Source organism: Cyprinus carpio, chromosome B13 (genome assembly GCF_018340385.1).
Source record: "Cyprinus carpio isolate SPL01 chromosome B13, ASM1834038v1, whole genome shotgun sequence".
NCBI lineage: Eukaryota > Metazoa > Chordata > Actinopteri > Cypriniformes > Cyprinidae > Cyprinus > Cyprinus carpio.
In genome coordinates this window covers 9,124,546-9,149,719 of record NC_056609.1, presented here as the reverse complement: position 1 = coordinate 9,149,719, position 25,174 = coordinate 9,124,546, and the positions used below count along the sequence as shown (strand labels likewise).

Sequence of the window (25,174 nt, the reverse complement as noted above, 5' to 3'; positions counted from 1 at the left end):
GTTTCAGACAGGCACGCGAGGTCAGACTCGGAGACACGACGTTACAAAACTTAACTTAGAACATGAAACTCTCAAACGAAAAAGAAAAGAAACTAAAGTAAAAGAATAGAAGTAAAGTTTGACGAGACTAGGTGGTGTTTCTTCTCTTCGTGGCTAAGCAGCAGCAGGCGTGCAGGCCGAAGCATGCTGGAACGGCGCTCGAAGAATGCAAAAAGTGATAACTAAAAGCATGACTGAAAAGCCAAAGCTAAAAGCAGGCTAAAAAAGCTAAATTTGATGGTGTCCTGAGTATTTAAACTGGCCTTTTGGCCACACCTCAAATGTTGTCTTGACCAATTAGATATTGTCTTTGCTCGGGGTGTTGCGACGTTTGTCCTACCCATTCATAAATCATACGTTATCTTATCAATCACGTGGTCCGAATTTTCCCGCTCTTGCAGAGTATAATTTTGGACATGATTCCTATGATAAGAATATGATACATTTGAAAAATAACTGATGGTCAGAAACATTTCAAGCAAGAAGATTCGAACACACACATAATAAACATGAATATGAATACTTAAGCTATTCAGTAGTTATTAAAAAGACATACACAATAAGTGATTAGAAACATGATAGTCAAATGTGTGGGTTACACATAAATGAATATGGAGTTAAGCAATGGACTGATATTCATTTATAAGTCTTTTTTGAGTTTATATTGGTGCATATACATCTATAATAGACAGTTCCTGTGCCATTCTCTGACATAAGGATTTTCTGTGTGGAGCCCAGAGGTTAAAAGGTCCCCTTAGGAATTTCAGTCTGGTTCTGCTAGGTGGGGGGAAGTCAATCCAACAATCTTGTTTACTCTCATGGGTTTACATGTGATGGTCATTCTGTGCATCTCTTTGACCGTCAATCTTGATTACTTGCCCCAAATTTGACAATCTCTTTTTCGAATTGAAATTGTCAATAATTGTTCTAATGGTGTTAATGTTGAAATCTGTTCTGTGAAAGAGTTGGTTGGTTATCTTGCTTCAGACTGTGGTGCTAGGAGTTGATTTACAACATCCTGTTGCCTTTCTGAGGAAGTCGGCTCCTCATGTTTCAACCATGGTTCTGATCGAATCTTTAATTTGTCTGGTTCGGGTCTGATATGCTACAGGGTAATTTTTATATAAACTCTAAAAAATAATAGTTTTGTGGCCACAGAAAATACTTTCAATAGTATTAATGCAACAAACCATGTAGTGAGGTACAAAATTGTAAGGGACATTAATTTGCAAGGCAGAATCAGAAACTCATGTAATTTGTGCACAAGAGTTTTATTAACTAAACACTAACGCAAACTAGTCTAAAAACAAACGAGAATATATACAATCATTCCTACAGGGGAAAGGGCAAATGAGATTTGATGGATGATACTATCAGGAAAACCAGAGAATGAAGCTATGAAAATAGTTAGTTAACCACCTGAGTAAAACCACCAGGGCCGTTTATAATGGGGTCTATAACTTATACTAAACCTCTGTTTCGTTTAGTTAAATTTTATGATACTTGCATTTCCTTGGCCTGGAACGATCGTCTGGATGCAAAGTCTTGATGGTTTGGAGGTTCGGTGGAGTAGGAGTCACGAAGATGTTCTTCTGGTTTTGAAGAGTTATGAATTCTAAGGATGTCCTGTGTTGTTGGTTGTTGGTGGTTTGTTGTTTGTTGAAAGTGAAAGATGTCTTGAATTGGCATCAGCTGAGATCCTAAGATTGGTGAATGGAAAATCAAAGCACAAGGCCTGGCGCAGACTTAGTGGGTTGGAGAAGCGTTCTAGCTCACATACTCTTAGCAGATGACCGAAGATGTAGGTGGAACTGTGTGTGAACCCGGTTCACGCCTCTCAGGATGGGCTTGTCCAGTGAGAAAGACCGAAATTCCAGATTTTGGAAATATTGGGGAGTTTTACGACCCTTTGTGTGAAAGCCTGGTAATTTGCAAATGTAACTGGAACAGAAGTTGATATACAAACTAGTAAAGATTCTTAGAACACTAATATGTTGCATAGGTATCAACATATAATATACACTCTCATTTAGATCATCAGAAAATGAATTCATAGATACTAAACATGGTAAGATTGCATATAGGTAAGATTACACGAACGAGTCATTCTATCATAAGCATGCATAAAACAGTCAAATTCAACAGACAATATACAACAGCAATAATAATACACAATGACCTGAAGTATATGTGTGTTCATTCAAAGAAATGTTTTCCTATGAATTAATTAAAGAAGAGTCCATTTTGCTAAACATTATGTGTCTTTCCTATGAAAAATGTAGTGAGAGGGAAAACTCTCAAACATGCCATTAGGTTGTGCTTGTTTATCTGATCTGGCTGAGGGGCGTTGGCTGCCATGGTAACCAGGGGCCTTGTGTCGTTCACAGACATCCTGGCACCTAGTATATTTAGAGGGATTTTTGTTTATTTGTTAATATGATGAATTGTTTATTTGTTAAATCAAATGAAAAATGGTGCGTCTGATTGGTCCAGACGCTACATTTTAATCAAATGAAAAATGGTACGTCTGATTGGTCCTGTATATATATGTTTGGTTAATGGTTTATTGTTTGATTTCATGACACAGAAAATATTTAATAAAACGAATCATGTTTAATTTAATAACATTCAGTACTTTCTTAAACTAGCAAACTATTGTCTGGTCAAGTAGTCTCAGGAGTTAATCTTTGGTTGACCAGTCAGTGGTAGTTTGTTTCATGTCTGCCTACATGTGGAGATCAAATATTAACCATTCTCTGTCCCCAAAAATAAAATGAAAAATCAGGTCAAATTCTGTTATATATATATATATATATATATATATATATATATATATATATATATATATATATATATATATATAAATAAAAAGGTGCTGCTTTCTCATTTTCTGCTTTCAATATTAAATCAGGAAAACAAATGATCACAATGTACACAGTCTGTACCGCTCCGCTATATGCAGGCTGAATACAAATTAAAATACAAAATCTTCTTCAATAGTTAACCCTTTAGAACCTAAAGCTAAAATAGGCCGTTTTTACTCATTTAGGTTTTTTGAGTATAAAATTATAACATAATGTGGTATATTCGAGTGCAAGGTGTCATTTTTTTCAGAAAATTATTGGCTCTCAGGAAATTACAGTTATTGTACATTTTGTACATTTTAATAGAGAAAAAAACTAAAACCGGGAAGAAATTGTACTGGTTTTTATTTAGAAATAAACAGAAAATATATGATCGAAAGAATCTAATGCCTCAATCTTGAAAAAAAATAACTATAATACATATATACAAGTCTTTTTGGGACACTGGATTGCACAGTTTTCATTCAGGAGCCATTTGTTTTACCCCCGTTCTCCAGGCGTTTTTGGATCCTTCAATCCAGTGATTTAAATGTGGTGCTCTCTGAAACAGTTCCTGTCTAACTACAAGCAAAGTCCCACATCACATTCCTGGCACTTCCATGGGGTGCTCCTTTTGCATAGTATGCAACTCTGTGAAAGGTCCCGAGTGTCACTCACAGGAACAGGCAGATGATCACATCTCTCTCTCAAGCTGCCATCCAGGGGAACACCTGTGAGCTGAGCAGCTAGCTGCTCCTGAAAGTTTTGCCGTGTCATGTGCTTGTCATGGTGGATGGCACACAGCTCTTTGTGTAAGATGAAGCTGTTGGTCACTGCAATGTCCAGGAAGTGCTGGAAAATTGTCACGTACCACTTGTTTTATGGTGCACCGACTTTGTTCCGAGCATCTTGGTGGAGGTGTCAACTCCCCCCATGTACTTATTGTACAGCTACAGCTGCGACCACGGCCACGGCCCCTCTGAGATGGTCTTGTGTTCAATGTGGATGGCCCATTTGCTTCTTCGTAGGTAACTGGAGAAGCCACACTGGAAAAAAATTTAAATAAAATTGAAGCATGTGTTACAAACTCACTATATATATATGTTCATAAAAATACTTTTCATTATAAAGCAATTTATTAGTAAGAGCAAAATTGTAAAAACAAAAACAAAAAAACGAATAATAATAATACAATAACAATGTAATAACAATAAAAATAAAGCCTGCAGTTACTTACACACACATGCAAACACATGCATGTACACACACACACACACACACAAATGCATATGTACACACATACACAAATATACAGATATACACATAAATGCATGCATGCACACAGACACGCATGCACGTACACACACATTTGCATACACACATGCACGTACACACACATTTGCACACACACCATAGACTGTATGAGATACACATACACATACACACTCATCCACACACACACAAACATACAGATATACACATGCATACTTTCACATACACATTCACACACACAAACATATGCACACACACATGCACGTACACACAAATACATACACACACACACATTCGCATACACACATTCACATACATATACACACGCACCTTTACATACACACAGACATGTCCATGCACTTACATACGCACAAACATGAATGTATGCATGCACACGCACGCACACACACACACACACACACACACACACATAACATTACACGAGCAAATATGAACGCATGCATACACATACGCACTTACACGCATGTGAAACGCACATGTAAGTGTGTGAAACGGTATTTTTCGAATAGAAAATCTGAGTTTGACTTTTTTTTTCATTTGTGTTCGATTCATATGTGAGAAACATATAAGCTTCACTTACCAATCCACGTCTGGATCAATTCCAGCAGCATACGCCTCCTCAACGTCTGGATACACAGACTCCGGATCCGAAGAATCATGCTCAGCCTCTTCCCAGGTGTCATCAAAGATCAGATCAATCACCTCCTCTCTTGTAAAACGTTTCTTCGCCATGTTTTTGTTGGTTTTTTATTTATACTTTGCACTCTCAAACTCTCAAACCTGCTGCGCTCCGTATCTCCCACTTCAAATCCGCCCTTCCCCCTCTCCCCGAAAGCCGCTGTGATTTGCTGATGGAAGCATGCAATTACCGTATTAAGCCATATATTGTCTTAAAGCGCAAGCTGTCTAATATCAGACACAATTGGATTTTTTGTCATAGTGCAAATGGTTGCTAAGTTATGGTAACATTAATACAGCATGGTAAATTGTGTCGGCGCCGACACGTTCGGTTTTAAAGGGTTAAGGTTAAAACTCAAGTAGTTTTGGTAGTATTTATGGGAATATTTGGGTACTATTTGTTGAGTCAAATCTAAAGTAATTTTATTTTGAGTCTGAAGTCTAATATAATGGGACTGGCTGCTAGGGAATGGAGAGATGATTCCTAACACCCTGTGTGTGTGTGATCTTTAGCATGTTTTTAGCACTTAGCTTATCACTATTAGCATGTTATTCACTGCTAGCATGTGTAGCAAGCATGATGGAAGTCGTGTTTGCTAGCAAAAGAGCAAAACCCCCTTGTTTCTATGTCACGTCTATCCAAAGATTTCCCTTTTGTTCTGTTTCCATGGAAGTATATGGGGTGGTTGCTAGGATGCTGTAAGTGGTTGCTAGGGTGTGTCCATGAAGATTATAGGTCATTAGTTATTGGTTACTGGAAAAGATAAGTCAAATTAATGAGAGAGAGAGAGAGAGAGAGAGAGAGAGAGAGAGAGGGTTCCTAAGGCCCTGTGTGTGCATGTGCGAGTGGATTTTTCCCCCCTGTTTATTCATCCACTGCGTGAACATCGTAGGTCTGATCGCTTTGAATAGATAGAGCACTCCTCTGCTCAGTGAGACGGTCGATTTGACACCTCATTCATGGGTCTGTGACAAAAGGTGAATTAAATTAACTCAACTTATTTTTTTCTGTATTTTCTATGCAGTCTTTCCAGTTGTGATATTACACAGAAAGGCTGTGCTGCTCTGATTTCAGCTCTGAGATCAAACCCCTCACACCTGACAGAACTGAATCTGAACAGTAATAAACCAGGAGACACAGGAGTGAAGCTGCTCTCTGATCTACTGGAGGATCCACACTGTAAACTGGAGAAACTACAGTGAGTCTCTTCGCATCTCAGTAACTATAAGGTTTCGAGTAAAAAGTACAATTATGCAAATGTGTTTTCTGTAACAGTGTTTTTTTTATGTCGCCCTCAGTTCAAACCCCTTAAAAAATTAATAAAATAAAATAATTTACTTTTGTTAACTGAGTACATTGCAGAATGGATTTACAAACAATAAAAAAGCATTTTCTTTAAAAAATATATAAATATAATATTTATTCTTATTTTTATGTTTTTATCTTGTGAGTGATATACAGTCAAATCAAATATTTTATTAATATATTTATTCAGACACAACATTTCTCACATTATGTCACAGTTTATTTGCTATAGCTTAGAAAATTGTAATAAAATATGAGAATAACTCAGAGTTAAACTGTGTCAGAACAAACTCATCTTGATAATGTCAGATAACTTTGATAGAAAGGTATGTAATGGATTACAATCAACCAAAAATGATTCAGCTGTTAAATTTAAGTACATAATTAGATAATACCAATATAGCTCAACCAATTACCAAGCAATGCTTAATTTTGTTCAGTCTGTGGTGTAAAAAGTTAACATTAGCAATTAAAGGAAAAACACTTAAGCAAACCATGGTCAGGTCAAAGTGTCTGAATAATTGTTGATCCCTTGATTAGTGGTAGTCCACTGTATGAAGAATATTTGGGGAATAATATATCACAGTTCACTTTATTTTGCTATCCTCACTTACATTTATGAACTATAGTTTCCTGCACCCACTAATAAAAAAATATAAAAATTATATCTGGTGTCTGAATAATTTTTTGGTTTGACTGTGGTGATTACCTCTAAGGTGGACAATAATGAACTTAATAAATGCTGTTGTGTACATTTACAATTTCATGTCAGCAAATGGAAAGTCAGACAGCTATTTATCACATTAGCTAACAGTATAGGGATGTTTTTGTTTTTTACCACAAATACCATACTTTTTATATTCTTCAGTTACTGAAAAACTGTTGATGTACTTACCTTGAATATAACTGAAAACATTAACAAGACCTTTGTCTCAAAGCATATTCTGTAATAATTTTAAATGCGCCTTTTACATGAGTCCTCTTTTAGCCCCATTGTAAACTACCACACGCGAGTCCCAAGTCACTCTTTGCCTGAATGTTTATTAGCTACTGGCCAGGAGTCACTTTAATCACAGCAGAACGACACTGTAAAAACTAAAGGTTGCTGGAGGCCCCTTTTGGGGTTCTTCATTTTGCCACACCGGCAGAACCCTCTGTAGAGCCTCTAGGCACCGTTCTAAAAGGTGTGATTCTCTGAGGAACTTTAACGGTTCCTGGAGGAACCCTTTTATTAAGAATGGTCAGGAACCACCTTGGGTGCTTCGAGGCACCATGTCCAAATTTCAGTTCTTTAATATTTACACCCCCACCCCTTCCACTAGTTTATTTTATCTGCTATTGACATTTTTAATAATTTAAAAAAATAAACTGAAAACAAATGCATATAAAACATTGTTTATTAATAAATAACAACATCCATAGTTTCAAATAAATAATCACCTTATATAGTCAATACTGCACATCACAATCCCATTCATGGAAACAGTGTTAATATTGTTATAAACAAAAAATAAAACATTTACACCTTGTAAAAACTGTAAACAAATAAATGTGACTCACATATCTTAGAACTTTAAAACATATTTCATGTACCTCAAAAATAGCACAATTTAAATTAATAAATTAAATTACAAATGTAATAAAAATTTTATGTACAGTGCAATCAATAGGAACATTTTCTTTCCTGTTCTAAATGGAGGTCACTGATTGGGAAAATTCACACAGGACATTTTAAAGGGGTCATATGATGCGATTTCAAATTTTCCTTTCTCTTTGGAGTGTTACCAGGTCTTGGTGCATAAAGAAGATATGTAAAGTTGAAAAGACTAAAGTCTCAAATCCAAAGAGATATTCTTTATGTAAGTTAAGTCTAGTCCACGCCCCCCTAAATTGGCTCGTTCTAACTCGCCCCCACATCTCGACGTCACTATGTGGGAAGATTTGCATAACGTTGAGAAAGCGAAACTACTTTGTTTGGCCTTCCAAAAGAAGACACGACTAGAAATCATGTTTATATCATGTTTATTATGGGTTTTATGTTTATGTCTCATCGCTCCGGCCGGACAAGGCATCACAATATGTTAAGAGGCGTAACATTTCCGTCACACGCTTGAGGCATTCGGCCAATCACAACGCACTGGATAGCTGGCCAATCACAGCACACTTCGCTTTCAAGAGCGATGAGCCTTGTGAAAATCGACATGTTTTAGAAGGCGGAGCATAGAGGAGAAACAATAATGTACAGTATGTGGAAAATAATGTGTTTTTTTTTTTTACCTTAAACCGCATAAACACATTTCATTACACCAAATACACAAAATAATGTTCTTTTTAGCAGCATCATATGACCCTTTTAAGAAATTGATAAGCCTTGAGACGCTGCATTAGAAACACCCTCGCATTAGTGTTAACTAGTTTGTTATTTGATACAAATGTGATATAATACAAAGTATAGTGTTAAATGTACATAATTAAAAAAAAAATCTAAATCTAAAATTAAGATTTAAGACGCTGATGACCGCTGAAACGCATCAGTCTTGTGAAAATGGTCCATGATCTCCTCACGAATGCCCAATATATATAGCAGAAAAACAGTGTACTTTAGTGTACTTTTAATTACTTTTCTGTATAATGTTGAACAGAACATAGGCACTCATAGTAAGGTGAACTCATGTCGGCAAGTCCATCAGCAAGTAGCTCCTCACCATTGGGAAAGTCTGCAGTGCTGCTCTCACCAAATGGGTCTCCTGTTATCACCACAGCTGTTCTGAGATTCTGTGTAGGCTGTTCATTGGAAAAAAGGGGGATTGACATAAAATTAAATAACAAAATATTTACATTTATTCATTTAGCACTGGCTTTTTTCAAAGTATCTTAAAAATGAGGAACACCACAGGCAATATTTTGTAATATTAGTGCATTGATAAATGGTTGTGGACTAAATAAATACACAGTATCTATAACAATAGCATGTACAGTGTATGTAATGTGTCTGTGTGTGTGTGTGTATACTATATATGTATACACACATGCACAAACTCAGACTTACCTAATTTATCATATACAGTCCATCTGTTACAAAAGGGGACTCATACAGAGATTTAGAAAAACAAGTGTTGTTTATTCACTACAAGAGTGTCAAATGGTACTGACAGGTGAGTAATAGAGTCAAAGTATCAATATTATGAATGTGCGCTGAGGGTGATTGCTGATCCGTGCCAGGTGTGTGTTATCAAAACTCAAGTGAGGGTGTTCGCTGTGATTGGGAGGTGGCTGAGCCTGGCTGATCTGTGACAGTACCCCCTACTCCACGGCCCGCTCCTGTGGGCCGAAAACCCAGGCGTCGTGGTGGCCTACCTCTTCCTCAGGGCCCAAGGAGATCTGGATGAGTAGAGTGAAAGGCTTCCAGTAGCGTGGGATCAAGGATGTCAACTCTGGGGACCCATGGCCGTTCCTCAGTCCACAAGATATTCCAAGAGACCACCACGGCGCCGGAAGTCCAAGATCTCTTTGACCTTGTAGATGGTACCTTCCTCCTGGATGAGCGGAAGAAGGGGTTCCTCCATCGGGCCAGGCTCTGTGGAGAGAGGAACAGGAGGATGGTGAGGTTCCAGGAGTGATACATAGAAGGAGGAATGAATTTTGTATTGTGATGGAAGCTGGAGTTGGTAAGTGACTGGGTTGATCTGTTTGAGGATGGTGAAGGGGCCCAACATATCTGGGACTGAGCTTCTTGCATGGCAGGTGCATCCTGATATCCCGTGTTGACAGCCATACCTTCTGTCCAGGTGGGTATGATGGGGTCTCAGCCCTCCGAAGGTCCGCTGTTGTCCAGATCATGTGCACTGCCCACTGAAGCTGGTGGTGAGCTCCGTCCCAGACCCTCTCGTTCTCTTGGAACCAGTAGTCGACCGAGGAAACATCCGATGGTTTCCTGGCCCAGGGGAATAGGGGAGGCTGATACCCAAGTATGCACTGGAAGGGAGTGAGTCCACTGGATGGTTGATGGTGAGAGTTCTGTGCATACTCGGCCCAGCCTAGAAACTGATTCCAAGAGTTCTGGTGGCCATGGCAGAAGGTTTGTAAGAAGCACCCAATCTCTTGGATCTTCCTCTCCGTCTGCCCGTTAGACTGGGGATGGTATCCAGACGAGAGACTTATGGTCAAACTTAGGAGGGAGAAGAATGCGTTTCAAACTCTGGAGGTAAACTGTGGCCCACGGTCAGAAACAATGTCCTCCGGAATCCGTAATACCTGAAGACGTTATTGAACATGATCTCAGCAGTCTCCATAGCTGTGGGCAGGCCGTTGAGGGGGAGAAGATGGCAGGATTTAGAGAATTGATCAACGACTACTAGAAAACATATGTTACCATCCGAGGCTGGCAGGTCGGTGATGAAATCTACCCCTAGGTGTGACCACGGGCAGTTGGGAACGGGCAGCGGGAGGAGTTTGCCGGATAGTAGGTGGGCTCATGGAGATGGAGCAGTCAGAACAGCCTCAGACAAACCATCCCTGGCCATATTGGGCCACCAGAAGCGATCTTTCAGCAGCGAGAGGGTGCTGTTGGCCCCTGGGTGGCCAGTGCCCAGCGAGGTGTGAATAGAGTGTATCAGGGACGTGTGCTGTGCTCTGGTGACAAACTGCCCGGCAGAGTTAGCGAGGAAGCACTGGTGGAGGAGTTCTGGTTATTGTTCCATTGGATGGGACTAATGGTGAGTTCCTTGGGGATTATGGTTTCTGGTTCCTAACTGACCTCTTTAGGTGCATAGAGATGAAAGAGAGCATCCGCTTTCACATTTTTGGGGCCTGGACGATAGGAAATGGTAAAATTAAATCTAGTAATGAAGAGAGCCCATCTTGCCTGACGTGGATTGAGTCTCCTGGCGTCCCATAGATACTGCAGGTTCTTATGGTCCATTAGGACATTGAAGGGATGATGTGCTCTCTCCAATCAGTGCCTCCATTCCTCCAGGGCTAACTTGATCCCAAGGAGTTCCCTGTTGACTATCCTACAGAAAAGCATTAAAAACTGATAGATCTGATTACTCTTCGTCTCTTTTAGAAGAAAACAAACATAACCCCAGGTATTTATTCAATACAGTGGCTAAATTAACGAAAAAAAAGCATCAACATGTGTGGAGATTTCCCAACAGCACAGCAGTAATAATTATATGAACTACTTTACTTCTAAGATCGATACTATTAGAGATAAAATTGTAACCATGCAGCCGTCAGCTACAGTATCGCATCAGACAGTGCACTATCGATCCACCGAGGAACAGTTCCACTCATTCTCTACTATAGGAGAGGAAGAATTGTATAAACTTGTTAAATCATCTAAACCAACAACGTGTGTTAGACCCTATTCCATCTAAGCTCCTAAAAAAGGTGCTTCCAGAAGTCATAGATCCTCTTCTGACTATTTTTAATTCGTCATTTTGATTAGGATATGTCCCCCAAAACCTTCAAACTGGCTGTTATTGAGCCTCTCATCAAAAAACCACAACTAGACCCCAAAGAACTAATTAATTACAGACGATCTCGAATCTCCCATTTCTGTCCGAGATACTAGAAAAGGTAGTATCCTCACAATTATATTCTTTCTTGGAGAAAAATTGTATCTGTAAAGATTTCCAGTCAGTAATTAGACTGTATCACAGTACTGAGACTGCTCTCCTTAGAGTTACAAATGACCTGCTCTTATCATCTGATCATGGTTGTATCTCTCTATTAGTGCTATTGGATCTAAGCGCTGCGCTCGACACTATTGACCACAACATTTTTTTAGATAGACTAGAAAACTTTGTTGGCATTAATGGAAGTGCATTAGCATGGTTTAAATCATACTTATATAACTGCCATCACTTCATAGCAGTGAATGAAGAGGCATCATATCGATCAAAAGTGCAGTATGGAGTACCTCAAGACTCAGTACTAGGGTCGTTACTCTTCACGCTTTACATGTTTCCCTTGGGAGATATCACCAGGAAACACGGTGTTAGCTTTCACTGTTATGCTGATGATACTTAGCTCTATATTTCTTCACGGCCCAGTGAAATATACCAATTTGAAAAACTAACGGAATGCATAGTCGATATAAAAAACTGGATGAAGAGTAATTTCTTACTGCTAAATTCTAAAAAAACAGAGGTGTTAATTATAGGACCTAAAACTTCCGCATGTAATAATCTAGAACGCTGTCTAAGACTTGATGGCTGCTCTGTCAATTCGTCATCATCAGTTAGGAACCTAGGTGTGCTATTTGATAGCAATCTTTCTTTAGAAAGCCACGTTTCTTGCATTTGTAAAACTGCATTTTTCTATCTCAAAAATATATCTATATTACGACCTATGCTCTTAATGTCAAATGCAGAAACGTTAATCCATGCGTTTATGACCTCAAGGTTAGATTATTGTAATGCTTTATTGGGTGGTTGTTCTGCATGCTTGATAAACAATCTCCAGCTAGTCCAAAATGCAGCAGCTAGAGTTCTTACTTGAACCAGGAAGTATGACCATATTAGCCCGGTTCTGTCAACACTGCACTGGCTCACTATTAAACATTGTAAAGATTTTAAAATCTTGCTTATTACTTATAAAGCCTTGAATGGTTTAACACCTCAGTATTTGAACGAGTTCTTGTTTCATTATAGTCCTCCATGTCCAATGCGTTCTCAAAACTCTGGCAATTTGATAATACCTAGAATATCAAAGTCAACTGCGGGTGGCAGATCCTTTTCCTATTTAGCACCTTTAACTCTGGAATAACCTACCTAACATTGTTCGGGAGGCAGACACACTCTTGCAGTTTAAATCTAAATTAAAGACCCATCTCTTTAACCTGGCTTACACATAACATACTAATACGCTTCTAATATCCAAATCCGTTAAAGGATTTTTAGGCTGCATTAATTAGGTAAACTGGAACCAGGAACACTTCCCATAACACCCGATGTACTTGCTACACCGTTAGAAGAATGGCATCTATGCTAATATAAGTCTATTTCTCTATTATTCCGAGGTCACCGTAGCCACCAGATCCAGTCTGTATCCAGGTCAGATGGTCACAGCAGTCACCTGGATCCAGTACGTATCCAGTCCAGATGGTGGATCAGCACCTAGAAAGGACCTCTACAGCCCTGAATGTCAGCGGAGACCAGGACAACTAGATGACCCCCAGATACAGATCCTGTCTCAGACGACCACTGGGACATGAACACAGGAACCAGTTGAGTCCTCTGCACAATCTGACTTTGCTGCAGCCTGGAATTGAATTGTTGGTTTCGTCTGGCCAGAGGAGAACTGTCGTAGTTTCTCTCTGCCGGACTGAGTTTGCGAAAGAAGAGGGCACATGGATGGAGTTTAGCTGGAGTCCACTGCTGCTGCGAGCTGCCACCGCTTCTAATCTTGTAGTGGAAGCATCCACCTCCACCACAAAAGGCTTGTTGGGGTCTGGGTGAATGAGGAGCAGGGCTAAGGTGAAGGCTTTCTTCAGTGCTTCAAAGGCTTCCATGGCAGCTGGTGACCAGGACAGAGATTTGGGCTTGTCTTTTAGCATACTGGTGAGTGGACTAGTAATGGAGCTGTAGTGGTAGATTAATCTTCTATAAAAGTTCACAAAACCCAGGAAAAGTTGAAGTTCCTTGAATGTGGTTGGCACTGGCCAGTTCGAGGTGTCATCGACCTTCCCCTTGTCCATCCGGATGCCACCGTCATCTATGATATATCCAAGGAACTGCACTGAGGATTGATGGAGGGATCATTTCTTGGCTTTGAGGAACAGATGAAACTCTCTCAGGCGTTTCAGGACCTCCGCAATGTGGTGGCGATGTTCGGCCATGATCAGGGAGTAGATAAGGATATCATCAATATAGACGAGGACAAACCGGTGTAGATACTCCCGGATTACCTCGTGCATGAAATCCTGGAATACGGAGGGGGCATTTACTAGTCCATACGGCATGACAACATACTCATAGTGTCCGGTAGGGGTCACAAATGGGGTCTTCCATTCATCCCCCTTACGTATCCGGATGAGGGGGTATGCGCTGCGGAGGTCCAACTTGGTGAAGACGGTTGCCCCATGAAGATTTTCCACGGCTGCTGGAATGAGGGGAAGTGGGTAGCGAAACTTGACTGTGCTCTTATTCAATGCTTGGTAATCAGTGCAAGGCCTCAAACCTCTGCCCTTCTTGGCCACGAAGAAGAAGCAGCAGGGGACGTGGAAGAGCGGATGTAGCCTTGATGCAATGCTTCCTGAATGTACTCCTCTAATGCCTTCTGTTCTGGGAGTGACAAGGGGTAAATCCTTCCATGGGGCACTGGCTCACCTGGAATCAATGCCTGGTAATCAGTGCAAGGCCTCAAACCTCCGCCATTCTTGGCCACGAAGAAGAAGCTGGAAGCAGCAGGGGAAGTGGAAGAGCAGATGTAGCCTTGATGCAACGCTTCCTGAATGTACTCCTCTAATGCCTTCTGTTCCGGGAGTGACAAGGGGTAAATCCTTCCATGGGGCACTGGCTCACCCGGAATCAGATCTATGGCGCATTCCCATTGCCAGTGCGGAGGTAACTGAGAGGCATTCGTCGAGCAGAAAACGTCACTGAAGGGGGCATAACAGGCCGGAATGTCGACTGACTGTTTCTCGACTGGGCTTTCAATGGACGTGAAATAGAGTGTGAGGGCTTCAGAGTGATGAGGTGATAGCTGAGGAAGGTGAGAAAAACAGTCAGGGAAACAAGTCCTGCCCCACTTCAGGACCTCACCAGTTCTCCAGGAGATGGTAGGACCATGTTGCACCAACCAAGGAAGCCCTAGGATCACATCAGCAGTGGAATCCTCCAGAACCAGGAGATGGATTGTTTCCTCATGCAATTGTCCCACTTGCAAGAGAAGAGGCCCCACACTGTGATGTACATGTCTCTGGCTGAGTGGTTTTCCAGTCACCGATTGGACCTGGTAGGTAGTCTTGGTGGTTGTGGTTGAGAGATTAAGCTGGCAGCAGAGACTCCCGGAGATGAAGTTCCTGGCTGAACCAGAGCCGAGGAGGGCGTGTACTGGAAGAGAGATACCGGCGGCAGTAAGTTTTACAACAGAGGTGAGGGGCTGCATATTAACTGTTGAAGGCTTAATGACACTCACCACAGGCCGCTGTGGGCGAATAGGGCATGCCGCAATTACATGCCCTCCGGGTCCGCAGTACAAACACAGGCTCTGGCTCAGCCGTCTCTGCTGCTCCCAAGGGGAAAGTTGAGTGCCGTCCACTAGCATAGGTTCGTTGCCTGGTTCTGGAGGGGGTGATGGTGTCTGGCCAACAGAGGACTGGAGTCCTTTGTGTGAGCTCCACAATGCAGGATTGCATATGAGTGGCACAGCAGATGGAGAGCTGTATAAACTGTTCCAAGCCATAGGAGTCATCATTGGCTGCAAGCTGAAGTCATACTCCTGGCTCTAGTCCTTGCCAGTATGTGGTCAAAAGAGCCTGCTCATTCCATCCGCTGGCTGCTGCGAGAGTTCTAAATTTGAGGGCATAGTCATTTATGGACAGAGACCCTTGCTGGAGATGATATAACTGGTCACAGACAGAGGTATCGCCCACTGGTTTACCAAAAGACTTCTCGGAAATGTGCAATAAAATTATCAAGGGATTTGGTTACATTACCAGCTTGGGACCATATGGTCTCTGCCCATTGGAGTGCTCTGCCCGTCAGCAAGGATATGATGAATGCTATTTTGGTGCCTTCCATAGCGTAAAGTTGTGGCTGCATCTACACCGCAAGCGAACACTGCAACAGGAATCCGTTGCACTCCTCCGCCGAGCCAGCGAAGGGCGCCAGTCTGGCCATGGGACTGGTAAGTATTGTAGAAGAGGAAGCGGTGGTGGTGACAGGCATGGCAGGTGATGTGACAATGTGTCCAATCTTCTGTTACGGAAGGAGTCTCACACAGAGGGTTAGAAAAACACAAGTGTTGTTTATTTAGGAAGAGGGTCAAATGGTACTGGGAGGTGAGTAATAGATTCAAAGTATCAGTTTTTAGGGAAGATGAGGAGAGTAACACCGTTACTGGTATTCCAGGAGATCGTGGAATGGAGATTGCACTGGAGAGGACTGCACACACCTCAGACGATGAATGAACTGGGAATCCACAGAGCTGATAACTAGGGAGGACACAGGAGAACAAACTGGAGGAAACACAGGAGGTAAGTGCAACAGAGGTAAGTCTTTCAATGTATCTCACAGATATCAGAGAGAGAGAGTGATTCCACCTTGTAAGAACGAGATTGACACTTGAGTGCTGTGAGGCGTGTGCTTATGAATGTGCGCTGAGGCTGATTGCATATCCGTTCCAGGTATGTGTGATCAGAACTCAGGTGAGGGTGTTCACTGTGATTGGGAGGTGGCTAAGCCTGGCCGATCTGTGACACCAGCACAGCAGGATCATTATGTAACAGGTAGGGAAAGGCTAGGATTTCTCAGAATATATTAAAATTGGATGGGGGGGAGCTGTTAATAAACTATAAATAATTGAATGTTTTAGAAGGGTTTCTGATGTGTCTCTGCAATTGTTCACTTCTTTACACACCTTCAAAAGATGGGGTAGGCTTTTTTTTTTCTTTTTTTGTCAGCCAGCAACAGACATCAGCAACTGTCCACTGCCTCAAATTTTTCATATTCATGAAACATATGCAGAACACATTTCTTTATTAACTGTTGAATAATAATAAAAAAAGAATACATGGATAATTAAAAAAAAAATAAAAATAATAAAGTTTCATTCAGTTCAGTGTAACAGTGTATACAGGACTGGATTTATATATAATTTTGGATTAGGCCAAACTGAAACACTATTTCAGTTATTTCAATGTCAAATAAATAAATACTTATATATTTTAAGAGAACTCATGTATACTGGATGTTCTGAGGAGAGAAAATTATACAAACCAGTTTTATGTATGTGTAAATGAAAAAATAGGCTAATAGCTTGCTATATTATTCATGAAATATGGATGTGTAACTATTTAACAAATGTAAATGACAACAATTAGTTCAGAAACGTAAGAGAGTTACAATGACTTAAAGTGAACATGAGTTAAGCTGACTAAAAATTATTGTTTGTGACCATAGTATCGCGGCTATTAAATTAGCGGTTTAAACAAACATTTTAAAATAAAAACATTGTTAAATGTGTCAAATAGTGTACAAATAATAAATCTGTGTATTTATTTTGGAGCCTTTACTCTTTGAGGAAAGGAGCCGTTACTTTCTTTGTATTTGAGATCTCTCTTGCACGCACGCGCACGAGCAAACAGCAGGAGCGTGAGGACACCAACCCTCATGCATTTTCTTCTTGGCGACAGCTAAACAATTATTTCTGAATAATTTAAACATTTCATTAGGGAAATAAAAAATCCTAAATATTGCTCTTGTACTGATTGTTATAATTAGCGTATTTTTAATTAAATTAATATTTAGTTCAATAATATTTTTAATGTTTGCTTTAAAGTTTCAGGGTAAACTATCCACCTTCAAATTTTTTTAACAAATATTTCAGTAAAACTAATTTTAGTTATTGCAGTATTTTAGTTATACAACAAACTTATTTAAGATAAAAGTGCAATCTGGAGGAAATGAATAAATAAAATAATTTGTAATAACATGGTGTAGCCACTGGATGCCTATATGACCGTATATGTATATATTTCCTATTGCCGAGAACAGTATTTTCAGAAATAATTTTAGAATTTTAGTTAGATATACTGTGGCTGATTTGTAGATTTTGTATGTCCTTTTGTTATTTTTATTTTATTTATTTATTTATTTAGTTATGACGGCCAATTCTGACTGTGAACAGAACAAGTGTGACAATTTTTAAAACCATTTAGTCTTTTCTAATCATACAGGTTTTTTGTTTTCACATGGCAATTGCCATAAAAGTCATTATGTTCCATCACATTCCGATAAAGTAAATATTAATACTACTACTACTACTACTAATAATCAGTCATATATCATTTTTGTCACATGAATCTCTGGGTTCTTCCAGATGCTGGCTTTTACAAGTAAGATCTTCCAGGAACCATTTTAATGTTAACAGATCTTACAATAACCCTTTTTTTTATTTGAGTTCCTCCAGGAACCTCCGGAGCACTTTGAGGTCTCAGTGTAATGAAAGGGTGACTCCAGAACCTCAGAACTGGAAACAAAGTGCTTCAAGGATCCCATGAGTTCCTGCATGAACTGCAAAGACTATAATGGTTCCTCCAGGAACCATATTTATATGTTAAGAAATGCATTAAAATACCATGGTTACATGTGAACTTTATGATTAGTTCAATTCATAGCTCTTCTAATCATCCATCCCTCTGTTACTGAGCAGATAGATTCCCCTTTATTAATCACTTTTTTAAGTCTAGAGAACTAAATCATAAGACAAACTAGTGTTAGCATAAATTTGTTGCATTTTCCTTGTTACGGTTTGCAGTATGAGTTGTAGGAATGTGTTGTGGATCTAAAGGAACAAAAATAACATGTTATATTAAACACAGGCTATCATTAGGACATGAATTGACAACTGAATGAAAGAAAGAAATTTCAGGATAAATACGATGTCACTGAGATTTGTATGAGTATGCACACAGTATTTGACTGATAAATCATATCCATCACTTTATAAAGGAAAACACACTTTAGGAAAACACACAAATCATATCAAATCAAATCAAGTATGGTGTTTTTTTTTTTGAGTTGGAGATGTTTGTTGTTAATTTGTTTTAGTTGAAAATTTTAGCTGTTTTTCTCTTTCTCTTTGCAGGCTGTGGGGCTGCAGTATTGGAGAGGGAGGCTGTGCTGCTCTGATTTCAGCTCTGAGATCAAACCCCTCACATCTGACAGAACTGAATCTGAGCTGTAATAAACCAGGAGACTCAGGAGTGAAGCTACTCTCTGCTCTACTGGAAGATCCACACTGTAAACTGGAGAAACTACAGTGAGTGTTATTATATTATTAAACAAAATCTGTGTGAAAATACTGTCAAACAAAAAAAATTCATGTTAAAAGGATAGTTCACCCCAAAATTAATATTCTGTTGTAACTTTACTTATTTTTAAGTCATTTCAAATCAGTGTGACTTTCTTCTGTGGAACATAAGATAAGATATTTTGAGAAATGTTTTTTGTCCACACAGTGGAAGGCAATGATACCAAAACTTTGCCAAGTAAATCGAAAATATGATCTCTTGTATTTCACAGAAGAAAGAAGGTCATACAGGTTAGGAACAACATGCAGGGAAGTAAATTATGAACATTTTTATTTTGGGCTGAATGATTGTTTTAAATGTAAATGTAAATCAAAATGTAAATGATCAAATACAATGATTATACTCAATGTGCTGAACGCACCTGTCACTCTTAGATACATCTTTGAGCAATTGATATTATGTATTTATTATCTCTTTATTGGATTCTATTTGTTTAACCTGTTAACCAGACCCCCCTTTGTGGGACTCAAAGCTCAAAGTGCCCTACCTAACTTAAAATTGCAACAGTTCCTTACTTCAGTGTGTTACACACATAATTTTGGTGTCTTTGGAAAGAAGACCCTTTGGGCTTTCATTTTTTATCAACCAGAGTTGATAATGCTCAAAAATATAAAAAGTTATAGATGCGGAAGTGCCTTGAAAAAAATTGTACCACACTGAATTTTTTTATTTTATATAAAAAATACATGAAATCAGTCCTGGAGCAATCTAGAAAAGTAATGGGTTGAAAGTCACATGTCTCATGAATTTCTATTTCAAATCTGAAGAAGATACCATGAAAAATGAAATTCCTGCAACCATTTTTACTGATACTATGTCTAGTCCCCCTGCCCCCCCAAAATATAAAAAAATATTTTCCAACTGTATTGAAGGGTTCTGCAAACTATTTTAGGCATTAACCCTCTGGAGTCGATTCACGCGTATACGCGTGTTAAGAAATCTTCTCCTAATAACCCCGAAAAGAACTTAAATTACACTTTCAGTTTTGATCGTGCAGATAAGAGCAATACATCAATCGAATCTGTAAAGGGTCTACTTTTATTGGTATACACACATAATATCAAAAAACTTTGTGCATTTATAACATAAAGAAAAGAAACAAGGTGCGCTGTCTGCCGCCTTGGTCTGCGTGATCTTCATTTAGAAACGCGTCATTAAAATGAACTGTAACTCAGCAAATACTCAACAGAGACATGAGAGATATATCTATAGAAAGCTTGACATGTCTACTTTTAAACTCAGCAAGTGCTACCGAAAAAACAAATATTCTGTGATAAAGTAATCCATATGAAAACAACGCAATGTCCGTCTTTCACGTCTCCCTTCATTATATCTAATGCGACCAAGCTCACACGCTGAACGTGCTATTTACATTAAAATGTTCCACATGAAGCTCACGTGCAAGTAAACGGCCATACCACAGAAAACAAAGCAGCGAGACTGTTCGTTTTTCTTTTTTTTTTTCTTTTACTGTTGCTTTGCGCTGAGAGGAATAAGACATAATTCACCCCAAGAAGATGCGCTGAGGATTACCACAGGATTTGAGTTTTGGATTTCCTCAGCAAAAAGAATGAAGCGCTTTATCCAGCAGAGATCATAAACATGAGTAAGTCTTTTATATATATATATATATATATATATATATATATATATATATATATATATATATATATATATATATATATATATAAAAATATATATATATATAAACAAATCCGATTCCAAAAAAGTTGGGACACATTACAAATTTTGAGTAATAAAGGAATGGAATAATTTACAAATCTCATAAACTTATATTGTATTCCAAAGAGAATATAGATAACATATCAAATGTTGACAGTGAGACATTTTGAAATGTCATGCCAAATATTGGCTCATTTTGGATTTCATGAGAGCTACACATTCCAAAAAAGTTGGGACAGGTAGCAGTAAGAGGCCGGAAAAGTTAAATGTACATATAAGGAACAGCCGGGGGACCAATTTGGAGCGGCAGTGTCTCTCAGAAGTCAAGATGGGCAGAGGATCACCAATTTCCCCAATGCTTCTGTGAAAAATAGTGGAGCAATATCAGAAAGGAGTTTCTCAGAGAAAAATTGCAAAGAGTTTTAAGTTATCATCATCTACAGTGCATAATATCATCCAAAGATTCAGAGGAAATCACAACATGGGCTCAGGAATACTTCCAGAAAACATTGTTGGTGAACACAATCCACCGTGCCATTCGCCGTTGCCGGCTAAAACTCTATAAGTCAAAAGAAGCCATATCTAAACATGATCCAGAAGCTTAGGCATTTTCTCTGGGCCAAGGCTCATTTAAAATGGACTGTGGAAAAGTGGAAAACTGTTCTGTGGTCAGACGAATCAAAATTTGAAGTTCTTTTTGGAAAACTAGGACGCCATGTCATCCGGACTAAAGAGGACAAGGACAACCCAAGTTGTTATCAGTGCTCAGTTCAGAAGCCTGCATCTCTGATGGTATGGGGTTGCATGAGTGCGTGTGGCATGGGCAGCTTACACATCTGGAAAGGCACCATCAATGCTGAAAGGTATATCCAAGTTCTAGAACAACATATGCTCCTATCCAGACGTCGTCTCTTTCAGGGAAGACCTTGCATTTTCCAACATGACAATGCCAGACACATACTGCATCAATTACAACATCATGGCTGCGTAGAAGAAGGATCCGGGTACTGAAATGGCCAGCCTGCAGTCCAGATCTTTCACCCATAGAAAACATTTGGCGCATCATAAAGAGGAAGATGTGACAAAGAAGACCTAAGACAGTTGAGCAACTAGAAGCCTGTATTAGACAAGAATGGAACAACATTCCTAAACCTGAGCAACTTGTCTCCTCAGTCCCCAGACGTTTGCAGACTGTTATAAAAAGATGAGGGGATGCCACACAGTGGTAAACATGGCCTTGTCCCAACTTTTTGTGTTGATGCCATGAAATTTAAAATCAACTTATTTTTCCCTTAAAATGATACATTTTCTCAGTGTATACATTTGATATGCCATCTATGTTGTATTCTGAATAAAATATTGAAATTTGAAACTTCCACATAATTGCATTCTGTTTTTATTTACAATTTGTACAGTGTCCCTAATTTATTCCTGTGATCAAAGCTAAATTTTCAGCATCATTACTCCAGTCTTACTCCAAGTGTAACAATATACACTATACCATTCAAAAGCTTGGTGTCAGTATATATAGAAATTTAAGCTTTTATTTAGCACACACGTGATGATAAATAAAAACAATTAATACGATAAATGAAAAAAATGAAAAATGAAAAATATTCTCAGCTCTTTTCTATTTTAATAATTATTATTAATATTAAGTATTTTTTTTTTTTTTTGAGTAGAACTGAATATTATAAGGATTTCTGAAGGATCGTGTGACTGGAGTAATGAATGCTAAAAATTCAGCTTTGAAAGTCAGCTTTGATTGTTCCTAATAAACTGTTTAACTGTACTCGCAAGTGAATCTCAAGTTATTTTGTGGGATAATTAAGTATATTCTAAATAAACTACAAACATAAAAATATATACATTTATTTTGTCCTAACATTCTCTCTTGTAACTCCCCTCTTGGTCACACACCTGACTGAAAGGCTCATTATGCAGTTCATTATGCGGACCTTTGTCTTCTCAGGTGTGAATCACACAAATATTCATGATAGTTGACGCCCACTCGCATATGCCCTTTTGAAACAAAAAGTGTCTTAGAAAATTAAAATCAATCTATTGTTTTCTGTGAGTAAGTAAACAAATGATTTTCACATCATTTTGAAGCAAAAATTCTAGGCTACAAGCTCCAGGTTTGACAGTCTTGTGAACAAAGGTTCTGTATGTGTTTTATGACCTTATTTCAGTGACTTCAAAATTGTAGTTTTTCACTAACCACGCATAAACGTTGCTTTCTCAAAAACACAATCATGTACATACACGCTATTTACATATTATTGTAGCCCAGTTTGTACTGAATACAGTGTTTTCAGACTTTAGCCATGTATATGTTTATAAGCAACTGAAAAAAGCACAAAAATCAGGGCATGTCAAAACTTCTCCAGGCCCCCAAAACCCCTTTAGACCTCAGAGGGTTAAACATACCACTGCATAGTTTTTCAATTATAAAACGATAGTCAGAAACTTAGACATCATATAAGTGATTTATTTGAGCACTAGAAAAATACAATAAGAATAATTTGAGTAAGAAAAATAAGAAAATATTAAAAAGTTTTAACTATGTATGCCAATTGCAGTACATCCTGAGTTTGCTAGAAATGCAGCAATTACAATGATTTCTTCTCATATAGTCAATTATCACATACTGAGGTGCTGATGGCCAGTTATAGAGATGGTAATCATACAGATGTGCCATAAAATCAATAATCACACTATTCAAATAGACGGAGTTCACATTGATAGCTGTGATTACACAGTAATAACGTGCTGATTTTTGCGCTCAAACAGATGGTAATCCTGCAGATACAGCCACATTCCCCATAAAACACATTCACACATATAAGAAATATGTTGAAAAATAAAGAAAAAGCAGATCGCTAAGTTACGCCTTCATCAGATGACAAGTGCGTCACAGTGCGCGTCACAAGCCAGAATTCAAACAACATTCAAACAATCTTCCGCCTATCTTCCACTTTTTTTAGTGGATCATCACATTCTGTTTGTGACACTGTAGGCTACAAAGCCATGCTGTTTTTTACTACCAAGATACAGTTTCTGAGCGTGAGTTATTCCATAATGGACACAAACAATACTGTCCCTGAAGAACTGAAACGTGAACAAAGGAATTATCATCAATATTACAATGTTATTGCTCCGTTGGACTAAACATGCTCTATGAGATTTCATTCAGTGGACCCTTACCTTCCTAACTAAACTGGGATTTACAGCTGTGGATGTGTTTATGACTCGTTATTACGATGAATCTGGTATGTACTGCGTTTTCATTCTTCATGTTTTGATGTGTACTGCTTACACAAATGTAGCAAATACATTCTTTATAAGCTTTCCATTGAAAAACAGTGATCTGTCGTCGATGCTTGAGGCTTAGATCTTTATAATGATATATAGTTTGTCAAGATTAATTTTGTCCCGTTTCATTTAATCTATTCGTAAACATTGACACGTGCAAACAAAGAGAGTTCAGTGCATGGGTGTCCAGGTGCAGGTTAATAGGTTAATTATTTAATCGGCATGATACACTTTTACCTGACAAATAAAATGTTATATTTGATTTATTCTGAACTCTTCAGAAATCAATATGATTAGTAGATCATGTGGAGGCTGGTGTTTCCTCAAATCTGTTTCCAGGACATAACAGACTAAAGGCTCATGGACGTCATCAGAGACCTTTTGATTTATGTCTATCACTGACTTAGCAAGTTGGATTGAATTGACCTAACAAACTACACTTTTTGTTCTGAGCAGGCAGTAGACTTAAAGTTAAAGGTTAACCTTGCACTCTCTGAATAAGTTCAGACTGGCGAGTTTGTGATCATGAGATTCATGACCTCCGGTCAGCGTGAGACTCAAATGTGACATTGAGTCCCTGATGAATGAATAATTGAAAGTATAGGATGTCCAGAATAATCAAATATCTTAGTTAAAACAAACCGGTATTCAGACCCGGCATCAGACACAAATTCACGGAAGGGCATTTCATTTTTTTCAGGGGGGCACAAATGAGATCAACCTCATTGCAATGCATAATATCATTAATTATGAATTAAATGAAAAAAAAAAAAAAAAAAACAGGAAGAATTGACGTACCACTCCATTGACGCAATACAAAAGAGGAGTCGTAAAGATTGGACCTAGCCTACTGAAGCAGTCTAAACACACGTCGCAGGGCTCAACATCAACGCTTGTCCGCTTATCCGGGACAAGTAGATTTTTTTAAAAGGCCAAGAGATAGAGAATTTTACTTGCCTGAACGGACAAGTAGCC

General features: G+C 38.8%; 1 protein-coding gene across 2 annotated transcripts in view; it reads left to right on the top strand.

The window, feature by feature from the left end:
* Nucleotides 1-19,168, top strand: part of LOC109073181 (NLR family CARD domain-containing protein 3-like) — a 28,379-nt gene extending 9,211 nt beyond the window's left edge. For both annotated transcript variants that reach the window (XM_042736372.1, XM_042736373.1), the window contains exons 8-9: nt 5,879-6,052; nt 18,976-19,168. In XM_042736372.1, coding sequence (XP_042592306.1) covers nt 5,879-6,052; nt 18,976-19,153 — 352 coding nt within the window. In that variant the 3' untranslated portion in view covers nt 19,154-19,168. The remainder of the gene's footprint in view (nt 1-5,878; nt 6,053-18,975) is intronic.
* The last annotated feature ends 6,006 nt before the right edge of the window (nt 19,169-25,174 follow it).